Source organism: Ceratotherium simum, chromosome 3, assembly GCF_057802395.1.
Source record: "Ceratotherium simum simum isolate JZ-2026a chromosome 3, ASM5780239v1, whole genome shotgun sequence".
Classification (NCBI taxonomy): domain Eukaryota; kingdom Metazoa; phylum Chordata; class Mammalia; order Perissodactyla; family Rhinocerotidae; genus Ceratotherium; species Ceratotherium simum.
In genome coordinates this window covers 2150845-2174278 of record NC_141902.1, presented here as the reverse complement: position 1 = coordinate 2174278, position 23434 = coordinate 2150845, and the positions used below count along the sequence as shown (strand labels likewise).

The window sequence follows — 23434 nt, the reverse complement described above, 5'->3', positions numbered from 1 at the left end:
CCCAGTAATATTTTTACTCAAGAAAAACAAAGTTAAAATGAAGATAAAAGGTATCCTTGAAAGGAACAGAAGTCTACACCATGGAATGGTGAAAAAGGGAAGATTATTGATCATAAGCATAGAGGAACATATAGCACATATGTAAAGTTTGTTTTTCATTTATTTCCCTATTAGTAGCGTGGTGAAAATGACCTTCTGTCAGTGCCACAAAGCTACAGCTGGCATTCCCAAATGTGAGAACTAGGAACAATCACTGTGATTTACACAGACTGGACATGACCCTGGCTGTGTCATATGACAACAGCTCTTTATTTACAAAGAAAACAACACTGTAAATAAAAAGTAAATAAAAAACACTTTACACTATCTGCTCCATTGGAGGGAATCTTTCTACAAATTTAGATTGACACGTACACCTAACTCATAAAATTCTAAGATTTTTTTAGAGTGTTTGACCTCCTATTGGTGTAGCCTGATTTGGGGATATTTACACAATTCCAGTTATCATATATCTTATTATCTGTTACATCATCTTTAAAACGAAAATGATATTTGTTCTTCATATCCACTGAGTTGTTAAACAACTTAAATGAAATATATATTATTCATCTATTTTGAAAAGTGCTATACAAATATAAAGTGTCATTATTATTAAGGACAATCCCCACAAGAACCATTCTGGGTTATTATTAAGTAAATTAAAATTTTAAGAACTTGATTGTTTTAGGACAGGCCTTGTGATTTGGGAAACACTTACCTAACTTGTAATCCAAAACAGATTCTAAGTTCCTGGGGATAAGGCTCTTCTCTGTAAAGCCTCTAATGAAATAACACAATGCCAAAACAAATAAATTTCTGAAGGAAAGTGAGGAGGAGAGGAAGAAGGAAATTAATACATATGGAGCCCTAACGTGTCAGGCATTGTGTTAGGTGCTTTACATGTTACTTCAATAAATCCTCACCAAAAACCCCACGAGGGAAGCAGTGTCCACATTTTACATTTAAAGAAACTAAGCTCCAAGAAGCTAAGAAACTTCTCCAGATTATAAAACTATTTAGTGGCAAAACCATTAATTCAAAGTTAGGTATATCTCACTCTAACATCTTTCCTCTGTACCACATGAACATTCAGTCTATCTGTAATGTCAATAAGCAAATAGGTAACATGTCCACAAATGCAGGATCTCAGTTTTAATAGTAAAAAAAAGCACAGAGAGAAATGAAAAGTAAAAAGATATAATGATTGGTAACATACTAATGTCATTGAAGATTCCAACAAAATAAAGATTAGTTGCTCAAAAGTGAGCTGTGGAAGATAAGACTAGGAAAAGGGCGGGGGGGGGGGGGCGCAGATTGTAGAAAGCCAAGAATGCCAGAATACAGAATACAGATTCAGAAATTAGGGAATCATAAAAGGTGAGATAACTAATGAAAATGATGTTATAGAAAAACTAACGTTGGTCTAATACAGACTTGTTCTGATAGCAAGAAGCGGACTATAGTTAAGGGACTATAAGGTAGAATGTTATAAAAGCTTGAACTAGAACGGTGACTGTGGGAACAGAAAGATTTGGAGCACAATGGGGTGTGAAGGGTAACAGACAGAAGACAATAAACATTTACTTTATTCATCCCAGTGTCCATCAACTACTCTATCTTTATTTTATCTCTACTTTACTCATAACAGTGAAGGAAAATCAAACAATTTAAAACTTCCATTGTTCCTGACCAATCTCAGGGCCTTAAAATTTAGTCAAGTATAACTTAAAATTTACCTTCATGGCAAAACTAGACGGCATCATATTCTTAGGCCACTCAAATTCTGTTGTGTGAATTCGTATGCCAGATTCAAGTAAAAGTGTAGCTTTAAAATCTGGTCTGCAGAAGAAAAGAGTCAAATTTTTTTTCAGGGCATTTGCCAAGGCTAACTCGGTGAAAGAATAAAAGAGCAGGTAAAAAAATGAATACTCTCATGTTTAATCATCAAAGATAAAACAAGCCTATAACATGGTCTTACTTTTGCAGACGAATAAGATATGTCTTATTATCCACATCATAAACATTGTTTACTCTCATTCCTAGCAAGCTGAAAAGAGAAAAGAAACAAGTAACAAGTCAAACTACCATCTGAAACATAAAACTTCACACAATGTAAAGCTGCAGGCGGAAGCAGAGCCTGCGAAAGGGGGATCCCCGACTCTAAGGCCACGGAGTCAACCAGGGAGCAGAGTCTGAAGACCATAGGGCATTCGGCCCAAACTTAAATGTAACTATTTAAGAACAAAGTGGTGTCTCAGCCCTAGGAACACCATACAATGCTCTGCTTCTTTGAAATGACCCAATATTTTTTTTAGGATCTATAGTAAAATCTAATCCACTTAACTTATTACAAAAGAAAAAAGGGTAAACGAGGCGCCGGGAAATACGACAAAGCTCACACGGCTGAGTAACAGGAACCACACTAGAATCCAGATCTCAGGCCAAACGTGTTAGCTACTGCTAAAACGGCGACGTCCCGTCTCTCCGGGGTGAGGAGGGTCCAAGACGCCAGGCCTCCAGCCTGGAAACCTCTGAGCAACGACCACTCGGCGTCCTGGCGTCCACCCGGCGCCTCGGCTTTTACTAAACGTCCGCGGCCAGCACCGGGGACTCAGGCCGACGCGGCGAGCGCCCGCGACCGCGGGTCCGCAGCATCCCGAGGGTCCGGGAGGCCGTCTCGCGCTCGCCCGCCCGGGCCGCGCCGGTCCACGGGCACAGCGCCGGGGAGCAGGGGACCCCGGTCCCGTCCCACCGGGGGCCCGGCCTCTGCGCCCGCACTGCCCGCACGGCCCGGGCACCCGTCGGGCAGTACCTGGCGTTCAGCTCCGCCAGCACGGCGCGGAGGTCCACCGTGCTGAAGCGGGTCTTCATGGCGAGATCCGGGGGTCGCCGCCGCAACCTCCCCACCGCCGGCCTGACTCAACGCCGTCGCTGCTCTGCGCAGGCGCACTTGGCGGAGCTCTACGGCCGCCCAGAGGGCCCAATACTCCTCGAGGCGACCGTGTTTGCGTCACTTTGCGGGAGAGTCCGGCGGTCGAGTTGCCGTCGACTGGCTTTTCGTTGTACCAGAATAATTCGAAATAGACCCAACCTGTCCTCGTGGAACTGCATTCCTTCTTGGAAAGCTGACGGACTAGTCGGATGACCTTGGCCCCGGGAGCTCGGGCCTCCGGCAGCCTCCGTGGTGCCCCCTGCCGGTCTAGTGGTTCGCGAGCACGTGAGGGCTGTCCCGGCGGGTCGGCGGGGCCTGGGGACGCCGGCGATCACCCCTTCCCGTTCGGGACTTGACGTGTAGTCTTGTGAGATGTCCCGAGCGGAGCTGTTTCCGTGGCCCCGCGTTACCCTCAGCCGTCGAGGCGGACCAGCCCCCAGAGGCGTTCCCGTCCCGACGGGCCGTCCCCGGAGCTTTCGGGCGGACGTGGGGTCTCGTCCCACCTCGCCCGGTGTCCCCTCGGCTCCGCGCAGTGCCCCGTGTACAGGAGGGGCTCCATGGACGCTCGGCAACCTGCACGTTCAGTTGTTCGTAGATACTGGTGAAGGAAGTTAAAACACGACAAGAGCCCTCCCGGGGGGCTCACGGTGTAGGGGAACGACACACCGCCCTTTCTGTGGTGACGAGGACGCAAAAGAGACGGGGTCTCGCTATGTTGCCCAGGCTGGAGTGCAGTGGCTATTCACAGGCGCGATCCCACTACTGATCAGCACGGGAGTTTTGACCTGCTCCGTTTCCGACCTGGGCCGGTTCACCCCTCCTTAGGCAACCTGGTGGCCCCCCGCTCCCGGGAGGTCACCATATTGATGCCGAACTTAGTGCGGACACCCGATCGGCATAGCGCACGGCAGCCCAGAACTCCTGGGCTCAAGCGATCCTCCTGCCTCAGCCTCCCGGGTAGCTGGGACTACAGGCGCGCGCCACCGCGCCCGGCGCTCGGAGGCGGCGCACGGCCGCTCTAGAGGCTGCGGCGCTCGGGGCCGGCCGGCGAGGACGCTCGAGCCTCCGGCCGCAGGTCGTGACCACGAGAGTTCCCGCCAGCAGAGGGCGACCCTGCGCAGAACGGGCGCGTTGCCATTTCAGCAGAACCCGACTGCTATAGACGCCAAGAGGGCTGCTGTAGCGCACGCGGCACAGTGAACCACGCAGAATAGCTAAAATTATGAAATAAGCCATTTGGAGGGTTTAGGAAAGACTGGGAGCCAAGTTGACTATAGTCTAAACTGTAAAAGTGAGAGGTCTAATTGTGCATAAACAATACAAAGGTTTTTATGCTGACTCTGAGGGCATGCCCAAAAGAAAGCCTAAATAAGTTTGCATAAAAGCAACCCGTGTAGAAACTCCGCATTGAAAGGAACACACTCAAGTGCTTCTTTAAAAACAAAAACTGAAGTACTTTATAGCAAACCCCCACCTTAGGGCCCTAGACAGACACGATGGCAGCAGGATACTAATTTAACTAATACATGGGGCGGTCAGCCCGTCGACGAACTCATACACGGCTTCCGCTTTGTCTGTTGGGGAAAATGGGCGTCAGAAGGAAAATGCAAGAAAATACCTAAAGGAGAGCGGTAGATCAAGATAAGTGTAAAAATTGCAAGGGAGCTGCATCATTTACTACTGAATTCTGTCATTTCTATTTTTTGAAATAATTTCTCTATTTTGAGAAATTTCTGAACCGAGGATACTTGAGGACTTGTGAAAAAAATAAGAGCAACGGGAGGTGGGCAAATCATCTTCTGATTTTCAAAGAGAAGATGGAAGTGAGTGTCTGAAACTGCAGACAGGCGCTATTGACATTTGTCCCAACCTAAAACTTCAAAGAAATTATTAATGGGTGGTTTATGGGCACGTAGAGATGTGATTCCCGAACTTTAGTGTGTATTCATTAATTACTGTGGAGATGATTAAAGCAAATTCCTGGGCACCACACCCAGAGATTCTGAATCATTCATTAACTTTGGCTCAGGGTATCTGCATTTTTAACTACCAGGATGAAAGGGGCCTGTGGCCCGTACTTGGAAGTTCACTGATCTCCAGAAGAGAAAGCAATGATTACTGTCACTAGAAGCCAATACAGTTTCACTCAAAATACAATACAGTTTATTAATCTCACTTTCCACTCAACTCATGGAAATTTTCTATGCGTAGTCTTTGAGATGTTTTTTAATTGAGGTAAATTCACATAACATAAAATTCACCATCTTAGCCATTTTATTTTATTTATTTATTTTTTTGTGAGGAAGATCAGCCCTGAGCTAACATCCATGCCAATCCTCCTCTTTTTGCTGAGGAAGACGGGCCCTGAGCTAACGTCTATTGCCAATCCTCCTCCTTTTTTTCCCTTTTTCTCCCCAGGGCCCCAGTAGATAGTTGTATGTCATAGTTGCACATCCTTCTAGTTGCTGTATGTGGGATGCCACCTCAGCATGGCCAGACAAGCTGTGCATCGGTGCGCACCCGGGATCCGAACCCGGGCTGCCAGTAGCGGAGCACTCGCACTCAACCGCTAAGCCACAAGGCCGGCCCCCCATCTTAGCCATTTTAAAGTGTACAATTCAGTAACTCTTAAAATATTCACAACGTTGTGCAACCATCTCCACTATCTAGTTCCATAAAACTGGGGTGCGTTTGTCATTCAAGACCTACTCACCCACCCTGGGAGGGTCCAGAGGACACACCTTTCACGAAAACAGAGAAATAAATTTGTGAGGGGAGCCTCAATATCCTTGAAGAGCTCTGTGGTCACATTTCTCTGTAGGCCGGAACTTACAGTGGGAACTGCTACCACTGAATTGGGAAACCCAAATGTAAGTAGTTGGATCCGGGAGTGGCGGGGGCCAAGCAGCTGCACTCCATTGCCAAGGGCAAGTTGGGTATGATTACGATAGTGGGCAGCACAGTCAAAGCAGCAGTCTGAATAGTCTGACTCTTGGAGACTTTTGGCATTGGCTATTTGATCATGGTTTTTCTAGAAATGAAATATATGAGAAGCCTACTAAATTCTTACTTGATCTGTATATGCAGAAGAGTTCTAGCTCTAATGAATAAAAATCTAACTTGAATTGTAAAACAGAGTTACAGTCCTGCAATCAAGTCCCAGACTGGAGCCAGGTTACAGATCTAGAACCCCTCAAATGAAAGGGAGTCCAGGACCCCTTGAGGGAGGACTCTAGCACACTGCCAAAAATTTACACTGTTAATCTCTCTCCCAGCCTTCCCCAAAGGGACATATGGCCTTTTACCAGGATAAGTGTGCATTGGGGAAAAGGAAATGATCAGACCTTTTGGGGATTACTGGACACTGACTCTGAAATGACACTAATTCCAGGAGACACAAAACATCATTGTGGTCTACCAGTCAGAGTAGGGGTTTATGGAGATCAAGTGATCAATGAAGTTTTAGCTCAGGTCTGTCTTACAGTCCCCAAACCCATCCTGTGGTTAGAAATTTCCCTAGTGCTGAAATGCATAATTGGAATAGACATGCTCAGCAACTGGCAGAATCCCCACACAGGTTCTCTGATCTGTGGAGTGAGGGCTATTATGGTAGGAAAGGCCAAGAGGAAGCCACCAAAACTGCCTCTACCTAGGGAAATAGTAAATCAAAAGCCATACATCTTCCTGGAGAGATTGCAGATTAGTGCTGCTGTCAAAGACTTGAAAGATGCAGGGGTGGTGATATCCACCACATCCCCATTCAACTTGCCTATTTGGCCTGTGCAGAATACGGATGGATCCTGGAGAATAGCAGTGGGTTATTGTAAGCTTAACCAGGTGGTGACTCCAATTGCAGCTGCTGTATCAGATGTGGTTTCATTGCTTCAGCAAATTACCACATCCGCTAGTATCTGGTATGCAGCTATTGACCTGGCAATGCCATTTTCTCCATCTCTGTTAATAAAGACCACCAGAAGCAGTTTGCTTTCAGCTGGCAAGGCCAGCAATACACCTTCACTGTCCTACCTCCAGGGTATATCAACTCTCCAGCCCTGTGTCATAATCCTTTCAAGTTCATAGGGATCTGATCAGCTTTCCCTTCCACAAGATATCACACTGGTCCATTACATTGATGACATTATGCTGACTGGACAAGAAGTAGCAGCTACTCTAGATTTATGGGCAGGACATTTGTGTGTCAGAGGGAAGAAATAAATCTGACAAAAATTCAGAGACCTACCTCAGTGAAATTTCTAGTGGGTCTGGTGGTGTGGGATATGTCAAGATAGCTCTTTTAATGTGAAGGATAAGTTGTTGCATCTGAGTCAACCAACAACCAAGAAAGAAGTAAAATGCCTGGTGGGCCTCTTTGGATATTGGAGACAAATATTCCTCATTTGGGTGTACTACTCCAGCCCATTTATCAAGGGACCCAAAAGCTACTAGTTTTGAGTGGGGTCCAGATCAAGAGAAGGCTCTGCAACAGGTCCGGGCTGCCCTGCAAGCTGCTCTGCCACTTGGGCCACATGATCCAGCAGATCCAATGGTGCTTGAAGTGTCTGTGGCAGATGCCCTTGGAAACTTTGGCAGCCCCTCTAGGCGAATTACAGTGCAGGCCTTTAGGATTTCAGAGTAAAGCCCTGCCAAACTCTGTGGATAACTACTCTCTTTTTAAGAAACAGCTTTTGACCTGCTACTGGACCTTAGTAGAGACTAGATGCTTAACCATGAGCCACCAAGTTACCATGTGACCTGAGCTGCCCATCACGAACTGGGTGTTACCTGACCCACCAACCCATGAAGTTGGGGATGCGCAGCAGCACTGCAGCATCAAATGGAAGAGCTATATATGAGATCAGGCAAGCAGACATCGAAGGCACAAATAAGTCACATAAGGAAGTGGCCCAAATTCCCACGGTCCCCACTGCTACACTGCCTTTTCTCTCTCAGCCTGTGCCTGTGGCCTCATGGGGAATTCCCTATGATCAGTTGACAGAGGAAAAGAAGACGCGTCCGGTGTGTAGATGGTTCTGTATGATATGTGGGCACCACCTGAATGTGGACAGCTGCCGCACTACAGTTCCTTTCTGGGACATCCCTGAAAGACAGTGGTGAAGGGAAATCCTCCCAGTGGGCAGAACTTCAGGCAGTGTACCTGGTTGTTCATTTTGCTTGGGAAGGAGAAATGACCAGCCATGTGACATATACCAATTCACGGGCTGTGGCCAATGGTTTGGCTGGATGGCCAGAGACTTGGAAGGAACATGATTTGAAAATTGGTTGTGATGAAGTCTGGGGGATAGGTATGTGGATAGACCTCTCTGAATAGGTGAAAAACATGAAGATACTTGTATCGCATGTGAATGTCTACCAAAGGGTGACCTCAGCAGAGGAGGGTTTTAATAATCAAGTGGATAGGATGACCAACTTGTTCTATGAATACCAGTCAGCCTCCTTCCCCAGTCACTTCTGTCATCATCCAACGGGCTCATAAGCAAAGACCCCGTGGTGGCAGGGATGGAGGTTATTTGTGGGCTCAGGAACATAGGCTTCCAATCACCAAGGCAGACCTGGCTATGGCCACTGTTGAGTGCCCAATCTGCCAATAGCAGAGACCAAAACTGAACCCTCGATATGGCACCGTCCCCAGGGTGATCAGCCAGCTAGTTGGTGGCAGGTTGATTACACTAGGCTGCTTCCATCATGGAAGTTTTGTTCTTACTGGAATAGACACTTACCCTGGATAGAGATTTGTCTTCCCTGCACACAATGCTTCTACCAAAACTACCATCTGAGGACTTTCAGAATGCCTTATCCACTGTTGTGGTATTCTACACAGCATTGCTTCTAATCAAGGAACTCACTTCGCAGCAAATGAAGTGCAGCAATGTGCCCATGCTCATATAATTCTCTGGTTTTACCCTTTTACCCACCATCCTGAAGCAGCTGGCTTGACAGAATGGTGGAACGGCCTTTCAGAGACTCAGCTACAACACTAGCTAGGTGGCAGTACTTGGCAGGGCTGGGGCAAGGTTCTCCAGGAGGCTGTACATGCTCCAAATCAGCGTCCAATATATGGTGCTGTTTCTCCCATAGCCAAAATTCATAAGCCCAGGAATCAAGGGGTGGAAATGGGAGTGGTATCACTCACCATCTCCTCTAGTGACCCACTAGCGAAAAATGTTGCTGCCTGTCCCTCATGGTCTTATAATCTGCTCTCCTAGGGGTCTTGGTTCTAAATGGAGGTATGCTTCTACCAGGAGTCACTATAATGATTCCATTGGACTGGAAGTTTAGACAGCTGCCTAGTCACTTTGGGCTCCTCATGCCTCTGAATCAACAGGCAAAGAAGGGAGTTACTATGCCGGCTGGGGTGATTTGTCTTGACTGCCACGGAGAAATTTGACTCCTGCTCCACAATGGAGGTAAGGAAGAGTATATCTAGAATATAGTAGATCCCTTAGGGAATCTCTTAGCATTACTATGTCCTGAGATTCAAGTCAACAAAAAACTACAACAACCCAATCCAGGCAGGACTACTAATGGCTCAAATCCTTCAGGAAAGGAGGTTTGGGTAACTCCACCAGTTAAAGAACCATGACCAGCCGAGGTGATTGCTGAAGGCAAAGGGAATATGGTGGGGTAGGAATAAGGTAGTTACAAATCTCAGCTACAGCCACATGACCTGTTACAGAAACAAGGACTGTAATTGTCATGAGTATTTCCTTCTTATTTTGTTATGAATATGTTTGTGTGTGTATTTTGATATGTATATGTCAAGCACATATCTTTGTTTTCTTCTCTCTCTTATCCCATTATCATGTAACATAAGATGTAATGACTTTATATCATAGCATTTAAGTATTGTTCACTTTATGTCATAGCACATCAAGAAGAAGAACAAACATCACCCAAGGACTTTGCATCCTTTTCTAGGGAAGAGGTTAGTGCATTTTTGGTTGTATACAGGATAGTTGTATCATGTTAGGCAGAAGTATGACCTTTTTATTATCTTTATTTGGAAATTAAGTATGATTTGAGAAGATGTGTATAGGTGTCTAGTTGACAAGGGGTGGACTTGTGATGGTTAATTTTATGTGTCAACGTGTCTGGGCCATGGTGCTGTTACTGCACCAGGTCTGTTTTTGCCTGCTGCCCAGAAAGCCAAACACTGAGATGATGAGACTGCAGCAGAGAGAGAGGGTTTATTAATCACAAGGCAGCCAAGTGAGGAAATGGGAGAATGAATCTCAAATCCACTTCCCAAAAAATAGGGACTCAGGGATATTTATGGGGTAGGGGGCATGTGGTCTGAAATGATTAGAGGTGAGGAGAGATGAGGTAATTGATGATCTGTGCAAGCATAGTCAGGCTTCATGCCTCTTCGTAGGATGCATGTTCACAGAAGGGTGGCATTAGCATGCCCTGAGAGTGCAGTTCTAACATCTTGACATCAAAAGGTCACTTATTGGACATATGTCTGCGTGGGCCCAGTTGATTGGTTGGTGGTCTTGACTGGCCTGAAGTGGACAAGGGATTCCATTTCCTGAAAAAAATAGCTCAAACACCCATTATCATGGTGACCCAGACTCCAGGGAGATGTTATCTATAGGAACTTAGTGGGAGTCAGATAGCATATTGCCTAAACAGCACAGTTAACAATGGGTAAGTTTATCATGCACATTTAAGTCCTCACCTTCCATTCTGATAAGTTTCTGGGTAAGGCCATCCCCTCCTTTTTCCTGGTACCGGGAAGAAGATACCTTTACAAATGGAAATTTCCTTTACAAATGTAAATATCTCTTACAAAAGGTAATCAGAACTAAGCATGTGCTTAGCAAGGACCCTCCCAGATACCCAGAGGTGTCTAGACACCAGAGGGTGTCTACTCATTCTGGGGGCAGGCCTCCCATCCCAAACTCCTTTGGTCAGTTAATGGGGGTGAGAGTCAAAGTCTCTTTCAGGCAGAGACATATTTTGAGGTGGCCAATTCCGATCCCCTGTAGTTACTAGCTGCTTAATCATCAATGGCTGTTTGACAGTTTCAGTGCCTAGATATTTGGTCAAATGTTATTTTTATTGTTTGTTATAGTTGGTTGTTTGTATAGTGAACTAAACACTTTCGTTTGTTTTCTGAACTAATTTTTTTCTAATGTTTTTATTGTGGTAAAATACACATTATAGAAAATTTATCATCTTAATTACTTTTAAGTGTACTGTTCAGTAATATTAAATACATTCATAATGTTGTACTACTATCGCCGCTATCCATCTCCATAGCTCTTTTCATCTTATAAACCTGAAACTCTATACCCATTAAACAATAGCTCCCCAATTTCCCCTCTCCTCAGCCCTAGCAAATTCCAATCTACTGTCTGTCTCTATGATTTTGACTACTCCAAGTACCTCATATAAGCAGAGTCATATAGTATTTGTCTTTTTGTGATGAGCTTATTTCACTTAACATAAGGCCCTCAAGATTCATCCATGATGTAGCATGTGTCAGAATTTCCTTCCCTTTTAAGGCTGAATAACATTCCATTGTATGTATAATCCACATTTTGCTTATCCATTCACCCACCAACGGACACTTGAGTTGCTTCTACATTTTAGCTATTGTGAATATGCTGCTATGAATGTGGGTGTACAAATATTTCTTCAAGACCATGTTTTAAATTCTTTTGGGTACATACTCAGAAGTGGAATCACTGGATCATATGATAATTATATTTTTAATTTTTGGAGGAAGCACCATACTGTTTTCCACAATGGCTGTACCATTTTACATTCCCACCAAAAGTGCATAAGAGTTTCAATTTCTCTACATCCTCACCAACACTTCTTATTTTTTCTTTTTTTTTTAATAGTAGCCATCCTAGTGAGTGTCAAGTGATACCTTGTTGTAGTTTTGATTTACATTTCCCTAATGATCAATGAAGTTGAGAAGCTTTTCATGTGCTTATTGGCTATTTGAATATCTTCTTTGGAGAAATGTCTATCCACGTGTGTAGCGGAAGAGGGAGAATCCTGCCCCCCCACCCTTTCCCTTAAGGTTCTTATGGCTGGTCAAATAATTAAAAAGGCATGTTAGCAGAAGAAAATAAAACAAAGTTTAATAACATGTATTCATGGGAGAAACTCAGGAAAAAACTGAGCAACTCAGCCATCTGGCTGAGGTTGTTATCTTAAATAGCATCTTCAGCTAAAGACAGAGGAGGATGTTGGGGGTAGTGGTTTGGGGCTTCAAAGGGGAGGAAGGCAATTCACATGGAGAAGGAAAAGCAGATGTTTGTTAGACAACTGTTTACTGGGCCACCTATAGAGAATGTGGCCTGAGAGACAGAATTTTGATAAGATGGGCTTGTTAGTGCCTTTCTATCACACCTGTTTTACATTATATTACAGTTATCTCATGGTATTCACTCCTTCCTGGATCAGACCTTCTATATTAAATTCTTTTAGGCAATTTGAGGGAAAGCCAAATGTCCTTCCTGAGTCTGCTGAGCCTTTATTGTCTTCAGCTCGAAATAATCCACGGAGCCGAATGGTGCATCTTGGGTCGGCCTGCCCTGAACCCCATCAAGTGCTTTGAAGCAGAAATTTCTAATTTTCCCCGTATGTGCAGTTGCTTTTGAGTGTCCTAGTCTTTAATGTCTGGCTCTCAAAAGGGGAAAAAGAAAAAAAATTAAGAGATGAGAAAAGGTGCTGGCCTTTTAAATCCCCTGGCAGTTACTTCGGCTGGAAGAGGCAGGGGCTGCCAACAAGGGTGGGAGGAGCAGGGCCACCTGACTCTCTGTGTGCACCCCTGGGACCAGAAGCAGCGATCAGCAATCAGAGCACAGATGCTCGAGATTTGGAAAACAGGATTCTTTTTGCCCATTCTGGCTCTGGAAAGCTGTGTGCCAGCTGCTTCAGGAACATGTATCCATCTGCCTGCCACAGAGCTGGGAGTGGAGGGTGGGCAGCCACTCCCGTGCTAAGAGCTAACAGTGACAGAAATTAACAGCAGTTTTCCATCCAGCCCCTTACCTGGCAGTCACAAGCCTTCAATAGACTCCAGAGTTCCAAAACAGCTACAGCAGATGGATTCTGCCAGTGCCATTGTTGTCTAGGTGGGGAGACAGATTCCTGGTGTTTTCTATGCCACCATCTTCCCAGGATCCTCTTCCTCTGAACTAATTTTGTTAAGTCTTTATTCTTTGTTGTTGTAGCCACTGAAGCCTCTGTTCCATTAGATTAACATGGTCCACTGACAGTCTGACAGCGATCTCCTTAAATGCTAGAACCAACCAACCAACCAACCAAAAAAAGAGCTCTCCCTGACTTTGCAGATTGGACCACGTCAGGGCACCTCTTCAACATTTACTGTGGCAGTTCACAACCCCGCCTTAGCCTTCACTTCTTTCCTGCTCTGAGCCTGAAGGTCAGCCGGAGGTGAGAGCTAAGGGTCTTCTCAGGTCTTTTTGAGCTTGTGTTCTGCCCTGGGCATGTGTGTGAGCTCCTAGTTTCCCTGGAATATCAGGGCTTTGTTTAGCCATTACTCCCCCAAGTAGCTTCTTACCCAGCTTCTTCCTGCCCAGCCTTTTGGGTCTATTTCTTGCCCTGACTGTTATCTCTTGCCCCAGGTGGCATCAGCTGATATATTTGCCTGTAAATGCTTTCAACGAATGCTGCTCAGGAAGCCTCCTCATCCTGAGAAGAACCCCTACGCAGTCAAAACAAAGGCAAACTCTTGATCCCTCGGGGAGCCACCAGCCAGCTCAGAAGGCCCAGCTATGATCTTTGAGAATTATGTCTGTGCTGCTCCTTCTGCTATCAGCGCCTTGCACCAGGAATGTGAACCGTCTTCAAGGCCACTGCGGGACGGAGGAGTGGGGAACAGTAACGGGGAAAATCAGAATGCCACAGAGCTCTGGTACTGAGATTCTGCAGTTTCTTTCTTCATTAAGTATCTCCCTGGTTGTTTTAAGTTTTTTATTGGATTCTAGAGTTCTGAAAAAGTTGATTCTGACAGTTTTTGCCAGCTTATTTGTTGCTGCTGACAGATACAAAGCCTGGGAGTTCTCTATTCCACGATATTTGAGTCTGCCAGATTTTTACCAGGCTTTTTTATTCATCCATTTGTTTGTTCAATAGCCACAAACTGAGCCCCAGGCGTTGTTTTATATTGGATATTTCAGTCTCCAATAAGCTCAGTACTGATACCGGCTCAAGACAAGGTTGACATAAGGGAAACCATATTGTAGAAAAGAACAACTCGATTGTAACTTTGAATGACCTCTGACAAACTAACCCACCTGGATCTGCACCCTCCAGGTGGTCAACTGCTCTGTAGATTTTATGACCCCTGCTTGTGCATGTACCTCCCAGCTGCGATACGATGATAACTTCGTGTTTTTGAGTTCCTTAGGAATGTCATGACCCCCAAACAAAGAATCTATGCTGATAGCCATCGTCAGTGAAAACTGAAAGATCCGGTGTGGCACTCCCGGTCTGTAACACCAGAAGGTCAACATTCCTGACCCCCTCCCCAATAACACAATGGCCTATATAACTGCTGTAAGATTTTGTGCCCCCTTAAGATGGTTCTTTTGGACATGAGTCATCCATCTTCCCTCTTGCTAGCAAGCTGTAATAAAAAAGTCCTTTTTCTCCTACCACCTTGCCTCTTGACTACTGGCATGTCTTGTGGCGAGCAGAAGGCCCCACGTTGGGTGGTAACAGTACTAGTGAATACCACTCTCTGGCTTTATCTATAGAAGTGTGAGATCTAGAATGAGAGAGGAGAGATTCCAGTCCTATGCTCGGATGATGAACTGGAGGTAGAATACTGTGTTCCGTACTGGGGATCATACTTTCTAGGAAAGATATACAAACTGGACAAACAGAAAGGTGAAATAAGATTGAAACCATGTAAGGCGAGAAATGGTTGATATGCTGATGGGCGGAAATGATGTTAAATTTGTTATTTGTAACCCCAATGATTAAAGCTAGTACTAATGAGAGGAGATTTCAGGGAAATTAATCAAGTCTTAACACAAAGAAGAACTTCCTAGCAGTCAAGACTGTTCAAAGAAGGAATAGCTATTTAGGGGTGCATACACAGGTAACAAAACCATGGAGAATAACAAGATAAAATCACAAAGTCAGAATGTAGTCATGTCTGAGAGGGAGGGGTATATGGGGATGGGCTTCAGGACGCTAGCCAGTTCTATTTCTAGATAACAGTTATACAGTTGTTCACTCTACAAGTTCTTTAAACTTCACACTACATTTATAGCCTTTCCCATGGTGGAAATTAGTAAAAGAAACCTTAACTAAATTGGGGTTGGGAAGTCCTGCAGGGGGAGCTCTCACACCCTATCACACATCATCAATTACATCAAACAGGAAGAGACAAACGCTCCCATCTTGGAGAGGAAGCGAAACTACTTTACTACCAAAGGGTTTCTCCAGCAACAGCCCAGCCAATCAGAAACCTGTAGCTCAGCCAATCAGAAACACCGCAGCCTGGCCAAGGAGAAGCCATTGCCACCCTGAACTGTCAGTCTTCCCCAAAGGACCTTCCTTTAGAACAGCCCCTCCCTGCTCCCCCTTTCCTCTATAAAGGCAGCTCCTCTTCTTTATTTGCTGGATTTGCCTCTGGTTTGCCACAGCATGCATATCCCAAATTGCAATTCTTTTGGCTATTCCCAAATAAACTCATTTTGAGATAAAATAACAGGCAAATTTGCTTTTTAAGTTGACACATCTCACAAAAGTAAAAAACAAAACAAAACTAAAAGTTAAAAGATATGTCTAGTGGGGATTAAAAATGGCCACAAGTTCTTTGACATGGGTAAGGTGGGTCTGTTCCCTCCCCATCTCTGAATCTGGGCTAGCCTGTGACTGCTTTGACTAATAAAGTACAGCAGACAGAAGTGATGCTGTGCTTTAAGAGGACTGGCAGCTTCCACCTTGGTCTCCTGGAGCCTGAGTGACTACATGAGACTCCTCACAACCTGCCACAGAGAGGCCTGGAGACTACCTGGAGGGGAGATGGGCCTGACTGAGCACAGCTTTACAGCCCAGCCTGTCAAGGCACCAGCATGGGTGTTAAGTCCTCTTGGACCCTCCAGATTAGACCAGCCACCAGCTGGATACCCGGAGTGACCACAGTCAGTGTTACCTGGAGCAGAATTGTCCAGAAGAGCTTGGCCCAAAGTACTGACTTTCAAAATAATGGGATATAATTAAATGGTTGTTATCTCAAACCACTAAGTTTTGGAGTGGTTTGTTATACATTACTTAGTCCTTTCAGGCTGCTATAACAAAAATACCATAGACTGGGTGGCTTAAACAATGAACACCCATTTCTCACAGTTTTGGAGGCTGGGAAGTCCAAGATCAAGGTGCCCACAGACTTGATGTCAGGTAAAGGCCTGTTTTTCAGGCTCACAGATGGCCATCTTCTTTCTGTGGCCCCACATGGTGGAAGGGGCAAGAGAGGTCTCTGGGGTCTCTTTTATAAGGGCACTAGTCCCATTTATAAGAACTCCACCATCATGATCTAATTCCCTCCCAAAGGCCCCACCTCTAAATACCATCACATTGGGGATTAGGTTTCAACAGATGAATTTTGGGGAGACACAAACATTCAGTCCATAGTATATACAATAGACAACACAAAAAATAGGCAAATTTGAGCAAAAAAATTTTTTTAAAGTGTTCTGATTTTAATAGTAAACAAAGTAGAGTTAAGAACAAAAAAGAATTGTTTTGCAGAGACTGGGTATTATTTTCAAATCAGTGACATGTGTACTCTAAAGATGACAAAGTCATAAACAATGTGAATATTTATACGCTCTTGGGATGCGTGAGACCCTTCCAAGCAAAACGCCAAAAGCAGAAAGCATAAAAAATAAGATTAATAGGTTTGAATATGTAAAACTTTAAAGTCATCGTATGTCAAAAATATTACACCATTCGCACAATTAAAGGCTTAACAAATTATGGTCGACTTCACGATCTACGAATGTCTTTCATGGATGTTGTAGGCTGTTGTAAGGTATAACCAAGTGTTGGCTGGGTGTTGTAATAGGCATCCTCTAACGGTGTTGAGTAAATGCCAAACAACATGCATCCGTTAACAACAGCCTTCCGAAAGCCATGCCCTAGCTCAGGAGAGAGTCTTCGTTATTGGAGAGTTCAGGCATTCAGGCAGGCTGATGGATTAAATATACTTTGCAGGGTATCACAAGAACCCTAAATCACACCTTACATGGCTCATTTTTAAATGACTGTTGCTCCCCCTCCCTCGCTAGACTGGATGCTCTACAAAGGCGATGACTTATCTATAGTGTTATTTCTGCTTATCTCATATCAACATGGGATATGGTAAATATTTGGCCTTAAACTTTTTTCAAATGGATAGATGGATGAATGGATGGATGGATGGATGGATGAATCATTAAAATATGGTTTAGAGAAAGACATACAGACACACACACACACACGGAAAAAAGTATTGACCCTGAAAACTTGTTCAATGTGAAAAGTTAAAAAAAAAAGTATGAGCATGTTAAGAAGACAGTTACTGGAAGGATTCCTTTCTGACCTCATAGAGTTTTTTCATGTAAAGACTAACCTGGACACCTCTCATGTATTCCTTTTCTGTTGCTACTGTAACAAGTGACCACAAATTCAGTGGCTTAAGCAACACAAATTTATTATCTACAATTCTGAAGGTCACCAAGTCCCAGATGGGTGAGTAGGGCTGCATTCTTTGTGGAGGCTCTAGGGGAGGCTATGTTTCCTTGCCTTCTCTACCTTCCAGAGACTGTCCACTTTCCTTGGCTGGTGACCCTGCATGACCCTCTCTGCTTCCAGGCCACATCTTCTCTGACTCTGACCCCGACCCTCTTGCCCTCCTCTTTTATGGATCCTATAATTACATTGGGCCCACTGGGATAATCCAAGATAATCTCTCCATCTCAAGATCCTTAATTCGTTCACATCTGTAAAATCCCTTTTGCCATGTACGGTAACATAAATTCCAGACATTAGGATGGGCACATCTTTGGGTGAAGTGGATTATTCTGCCTTCCACATCTCAGTTTCACAAAGCTGAGAAGTTCTCCCAGAGGTGGTGGAAAAGACTGAAGGCAGGTGGGAACCTGAGGGGTACTCAAACGCAGTCCTCACACCCACAAGTAAGTCATTCTGGGCCACAGTCAGGGATCCACTTAGTGAAAAGTCATTCTGGGCCACATTCAGGGATCCGCTTAGTGAAAAACAAACGAGACATGCCCAAAGTATTTTGCCTCCCATCTTTTGGGTGGAATGGGGTAAAAAGTAAAAAAGCATTTCCATTTAGTTAAAAATGCATTGACTTGGAGGTGACTTTTAAATTCTTGAAAAGTTGTCCTGAAGAATCAGAATAAGACTTATTCCATATGGTTGTAGAGGGCAGACCCAGAAGCAGCCGTGGGGCAGAGAATCTGTTCAATTCAAGGAGGACCTTATTCTTTTTTTTTTTTTTTTAAAGATTTTATTTATTTATTTTTTCCCCCAAAGCCCCAGTAGATAGTCGTATGTCATAGCTGCACATCCTTCTAGTTGCTGTATGTGGGACTCAGCCTCAGGATGGACGGAGAAGTGGTGCCTCGGTTCGCGCCCGGGATCCGAACCCGGGCCACCAGCATTGGGGTGCGCGCACTTAACCACCAAGCCACCGGGCCAGCCCAAGGAGGACCTTATTCTAACAGTCATGTTTGTTCAAATGGAACGAGTCATCTCAAAAAAATGGAATAGTTAGCTTTATGAAAAGCTTATTACATTGTCCCCTTGCCTCTTCATTTTGCAAGTACTGAAAATCTGTGCTTGGAGTCTTGAGATTCCCAATAGATTACCAGATTAACGTCAAGACTGATGAGAATGTTTGATCAATTTCTACTGCCTCTAACCTGCCAGAATTTGACAGAGAACTAAGATAGTTCTTTCATAAAGATGGATTAACCGTCACAGACCGCCAAGAACTTCTGACCATTTGAAAGGAATGGGGTCAAGGCTGTAATCAGCCAGATCTTCTGTCTGCAACATTTAAAAGCAAAAACCCCGACAGGACGGCGGTGAAGGAAGGGGTCCTCCCGCGTCAGGAGGTGGGGAGGGAGACGTGGTAACAGAGTAGCAAACGGCACCAACGCGGGAAGAACTTGGCCTTCTGGAGCCGGGCCGCATCGTGCACTGCTGTTCAGAGGCCTTTCGCCAAACGTTTGTGAGCAAACGGGCACCCCCCGTGGGCTCCAGAGTGACGGCGGTGAACGACTACCCCCTGGCGGCGTGGAGCGGGATAGCAGCTCTTGGCAGAATCGTTTGCACGCGTCTCCAGTAGGGGTCGGTCGTGAGGGGGCGAAATGTCCTCAAGTGTCCAGTCTCCCGGTCAGCTTTAGCCCTAAAGGAGACGTCAGAAAGGAGACAAACGTCAACAGAGGGAAGAGGGAGCCAGTAACAGAGCCCAGTTACATCCCGTCTATTTTTAACGCACGCGTGAGTAGACTCCCGAAAACGAAAAATGTGAGTCTGGAGAGGAGCAAAGTTTTATTACTGATGTAGGGAGCATAGGGACCCTTCAGGGGAGCAAAAGAGACGGGGTCTCGCTATGTTGCCCAGGCTGGAGTGCAGTGGCTATTCACAGGCGCGATCCCACTACTGATCAGCACGGGAGTTTTGACCTGCTCCGTTTCCGACCTGGGCCGGTTCACCCCTCCTTAGGCAACCTGGTGGTCCCCCGCTCCCGGGAGGTCACCATATTGATGCCGAACTTAGTGCGGACACCCGATCGGCATAGCGCACGGCAGCCCAGAACTCCTGGGCTCAAGCGATCCTCCTGCCTCAGCCTCCCGAGTAGCTGGGACTACAGGCGCGCGCCACCGCGCCCGGCGCTCGGAGGCGGCGCACGGCCGCTCTAGAGGCTGCGGCGCTTGACGTCACCGGGGGCGGGGCGGCGGGGCGGGGCTGTCGCGGGCAGAGGCACGCCCAGCGCGGGGCGGTCTGGAGGCGGAGGCTCGATGGCGTCATCAGGGCGGGGCGGGGGCGGGGCTGTCGCGGGGAGAGGCGCGCCCAGCGCGGGGCGGTCAGGAGGCCTCGGCGTGGTGACGTCAGGGCGTGTGGGCGCCGTCCCGCCTGCCTGGGGGGCGAGCGTGGCGAGGGGATGTTACGGTTGCGGCCTGGCCTCCGGAGTTCTGCGCAGACACGGGGCTCTGGTGTCACAGGATTGTTCTGTGTGTAGCTGTGGTGTCACCTGCGGCTCGGCCTCGCCCTCCCGTGGCGGGCCTGGGCTGCGGGCTTCGCGCCGGGGACGCTGTGGACAGGGACCAGCGCCCTCAGTCCGGGGTGCGCGCGGCGTTCCGGAGGCGCCTGCGCCGCACGGCGAGCCCACGGGAGGGGCCGGGGGCCCCGAGAGCGCGGGGCGGGCAGTGTCGCCCGTGCCCGCCGCCCGCCGTCGGGGAGGTCTGGTGTCCGCGTAGACGGGGCGCGCTGGGAGCTGGCAGCCTGGGTCCTTTGGAGCAAGCTCGGGTCAGGAGGGAGAGGAGAGAAGGGAAGAGAAGGCCCGCCCGGAGTAGACCTGCAGCCGGCGGACCCTTGGCTCGTCTCCTGTGGGCGTCTTTCCACCCTCTCCTCCTGGACGCCAGCCCAGCCCCGTCCCCCTTACAGCAGGTGACGGCTCTCTCCTTCCTGGTCAAAGGAAAGACCTCGGGGTAACTCCCTCAACTCCTTGCTGCTCCTGCCTTCGCTGAATTCGTCTCTACATACTCAAGGAAGGGCTACCCTTTGTCGTCCCTTCCTGTCTCCAACCCAGTAGGTCAGCATTTCTCCATCATCATTTCCACACCCGTCCCCTCTCCTTCCTTCACTTTTATAGAGAGATTCCAGCTTTCTTTCATCTCGGAAACAACTCCCCTTTGACCTTGGCTCTCTTTCCAAACGAGATCTGTGTTTTCACGGCTGCACGTCCTGAAGCATGCTCTGCAATTACTACATTCCCTTCCTAACATTACTTCAGTCCACAGCCCACCAATCCACTGGCACCGCGCTAGTAATGCTCCCATACCTAAGCCTGCAGATCTAAGGGGCGCTCTCAGAGCTGTGTGACATAGTTTACACCCCCCATCTGTACTGCTTGTGACCACTGCCTCCCCTGAAAGCTGCTCCGTGGCTCTTGCTGACAGCCTCTGGAGGTCCTCCCAGGCTGTGCTGGTCTCTCCTCCTCTGCCCACTCTACAGGTGTTGTTCTGTGTATGCCCTCCTAAACTTTCTCTGGTCACTTCCATGCTCTTCATGAGTGATCTCATCAATTCTCAAAGCTCTCAAGTCTATAGCTCCCATGTGATGCTCTTTCCAGAGCTCCAGATTCATATTTTTAAGCTGCCTACTACATGTCACCTTGAAATCATTCAAAACTTCAGATTCAATATGTGCGAGCAAAACTGATCATCTTCTGATCCGTCCCTCCAAACTTGCCTAACTTCCTGTGTTCTCACTCTCTGTCCGTGTGTTTAGTTGGTCACTTCAGAACTCTGAGGCACTCTTGACCACTGTTTCCTTCATTTAACACCAGATATTTGTCTCTTGCCTCTCCAATCACAGGCACTGTGCTAGGTGATGGAGAGCAGTGGTGAAGAAAAAGACATGCTGGGGAGACAGACAAAAACAGAAAAATGTTGTAATTACAAGCTGTGACAAGTACCATAAAGGAAGTAAAGTGCTGAGATAAACATGGTGGCAGGAAAAGGGGAGAAGACCTTCTTTAGAGAAAGTAGTCAGGTAAGCCTCCTTGAGGAGGTGTCATTTGAACTGGGGCCTGAAGAACGAGGCATCAGTTAGGGTACTTCAATTGCAAGCGGCAAGGACTGTAAACTGACGTAAGCGAACTCCTCTTAAGAAGGAATTAATTGGGGGCTGGCCCTGTGGCGTGGTGAAGTTTGCGTGCTCTGCTTCAGTGGCCCGAGGTTCGCAGGTTCAGATCCCGGGAACAGACCGATGCACCGCTCATCAAGCCATACTGTGGCGGCATCCCACATACAAAATAGAGGAAGATGGGCACAGATGTTACCTTAGAGCCAATCTTCCTCAGCAAAAGGAGGAGGATTGGCAACAGATGTTAGCTCAGAGCCAGTATTTCTCACCAAAAAAAAAAGGAATTAATTGTAAGGAAATGGGGGAAGTGTGGCAGAATGATAGTTGTCCCCCAAAGTCTGTTCTCCCCTTTTACTACACGAATACGTTTTTAGTTGGGCACATGAAGCTCTGATTAGAGACCACATTTCCCAGTTTCTCTTACAACCAAGTGTGGTCAAGTTCTCACCAACAGAATATTAATGAACGTGATGTGTGCAACTTCTGTATCACTTGCTTAAAAAAGCCAGTTGTCCTCTGCTTCTGCTCTTTTGCCCTTCCCCAGAGCTAGATGGCGCCAAAGCAAACCTGTGGCAGTGCCCCAGCTTTAACCATGCAGAAGAGGAAAGTATCCTAAGGTATGGCAGAGGACCGAGAGGAAAGGAACCAGGGTCCACAGGTGACTCGAGCTGAGCCACCCTGCCGCCTGGGCCACTTCTACCTCTGGACTGTTAAGTGAGAAAGAAGCTTCTACTTCATTCAAATCATTATATTTTTGGGTCTCTGTTATTGCAGCGTACTCTGTACAGATATAGGGAAGCTCACAGAGGAAAACCCAGCTAACCAAAACTCAGAAAGGGCAGGAACCAAAAGCTCCAGGCATCTCCAGGGCGCCCCAATGGGATGAGGCAGCCTCAGCCTCCTGTAAGGAGTCTGATTTTCTAGTTTGAGTCCTGCATCCTCCTACAATATTTATATTCGTATCCATTTTTATTATAATTATGTTGTAAATAAAACTATGTTCTGATTTTCTCATTTGTCACTATACTTTCAGTGGCAGTGTAAGTCTCTCAGTTTGATGCATAATTTATGATGACTTAAACTGAACCACTGTCAGTTACACTAACCACCACTTCATCATTCTGTACATTTCACCTGTATTGATATGCATACTATCCAGTGCTAAGTTAATTATGCACAAACTTGAATCGGTGTCTGCCTTTTTTTCGGTTCTGTGACTATTTTTTCCCAGCTTTATTGAGGTATAATTGACAAATAAAATTGAAAGACATTTAAAGTGTACAACGTGATGATTTGATATACATTGTGAAAGGATTCCCTCTATCAGGTTAATTAACACATCCATCACCTCACATAGTTACTTTTTCTTTTTTTTCTTTTTTTGGTGAGAACATTTAAGTTCTACTCTCTTAGCAAATTTCAGTTATCCAATACAGTTATCAGTTATAGTCACCATGTTATACATTAGATCCTCAGACCTTATTCATCTTTTTTTTAAAATTTTTTGTTTATTGCAGTAACATTGGTTTATATCGTAAAAATTTCAGGTGTACATCATTATACTTC

The 23434-nt window shown here is 46.1% G+C and overlaps 1 protein-coding gene, 1 long non-coding RNA gene and 2 other non-coding genes across 5 annotated transcripts in view; 1 reads left to right on the top strand and 3 right to left on the bottom strand.

The window, feature by feature from the left end:
* The window catches only part of NEMF (nuclear export mediator factor), a 51132-nt gene extending 47722 nt beyond the window's left edge, over positions 1 to 3410 (bottom strand). Inside the window, exons 1-3 of one of the 2 annotated variants that reach the window (XM_004436353.3) lie at positions 2852 to 3410; positions 2018 to 2086; positions 1776 to 1878 (exon numbers count right to left, since the gene is read on the bottom strand). In XM_004436353.3, coding sequence (XP_004436410.2) covers positions 1776 to 1878; positions 2018 to 2086; positions 2852 to 2910 — 231 coding nt within the window. In that variant the 5' untranslated portion in view covers positions 2911 to 3410. Of the gene's footprint in view, positions 1 to 1775; positions 1879 to 2017; positions 2087 to 2438; positions 2695 to 2851 lie in introns of those variants that run through there. The other variant, XM_087421978.1, reaches the window with a different exon arrangement.
* A 255-nt stretch (positions 3411 to 3665) lies between these two features.
* LOC147917390 (signal recognition particle RNA) lies at positions 3666 to 3965 on the bottom strand. The gene has a single exon (XR_015551761.1).
* A 15627-nt stretch (positions 3966 to 19592) lies between these two features.
* LOC147917389 (signal recognition particle RNA) lies at positions 19593 to 19892 on the bottom strand. The gene has a single exon (XR_015551759.1).
* Positions 19893 to 20155: 263 nt separating this feature from the next.
* On the top strand, positions 20156 to 22877 carry LOC147917388 (uncharacterized). Its single transcript, XR_015549553.1, has 3 exons — positions 20156 to 20813; positions 21599 to 21775; positions 22413 to 22877. It is a non-coding gene; the product is annotated as an uncharacterized LOC147917388 (long non-coding RNA).
* Positions 22878 to 23434: the final 557 nt, after the last annotated feature.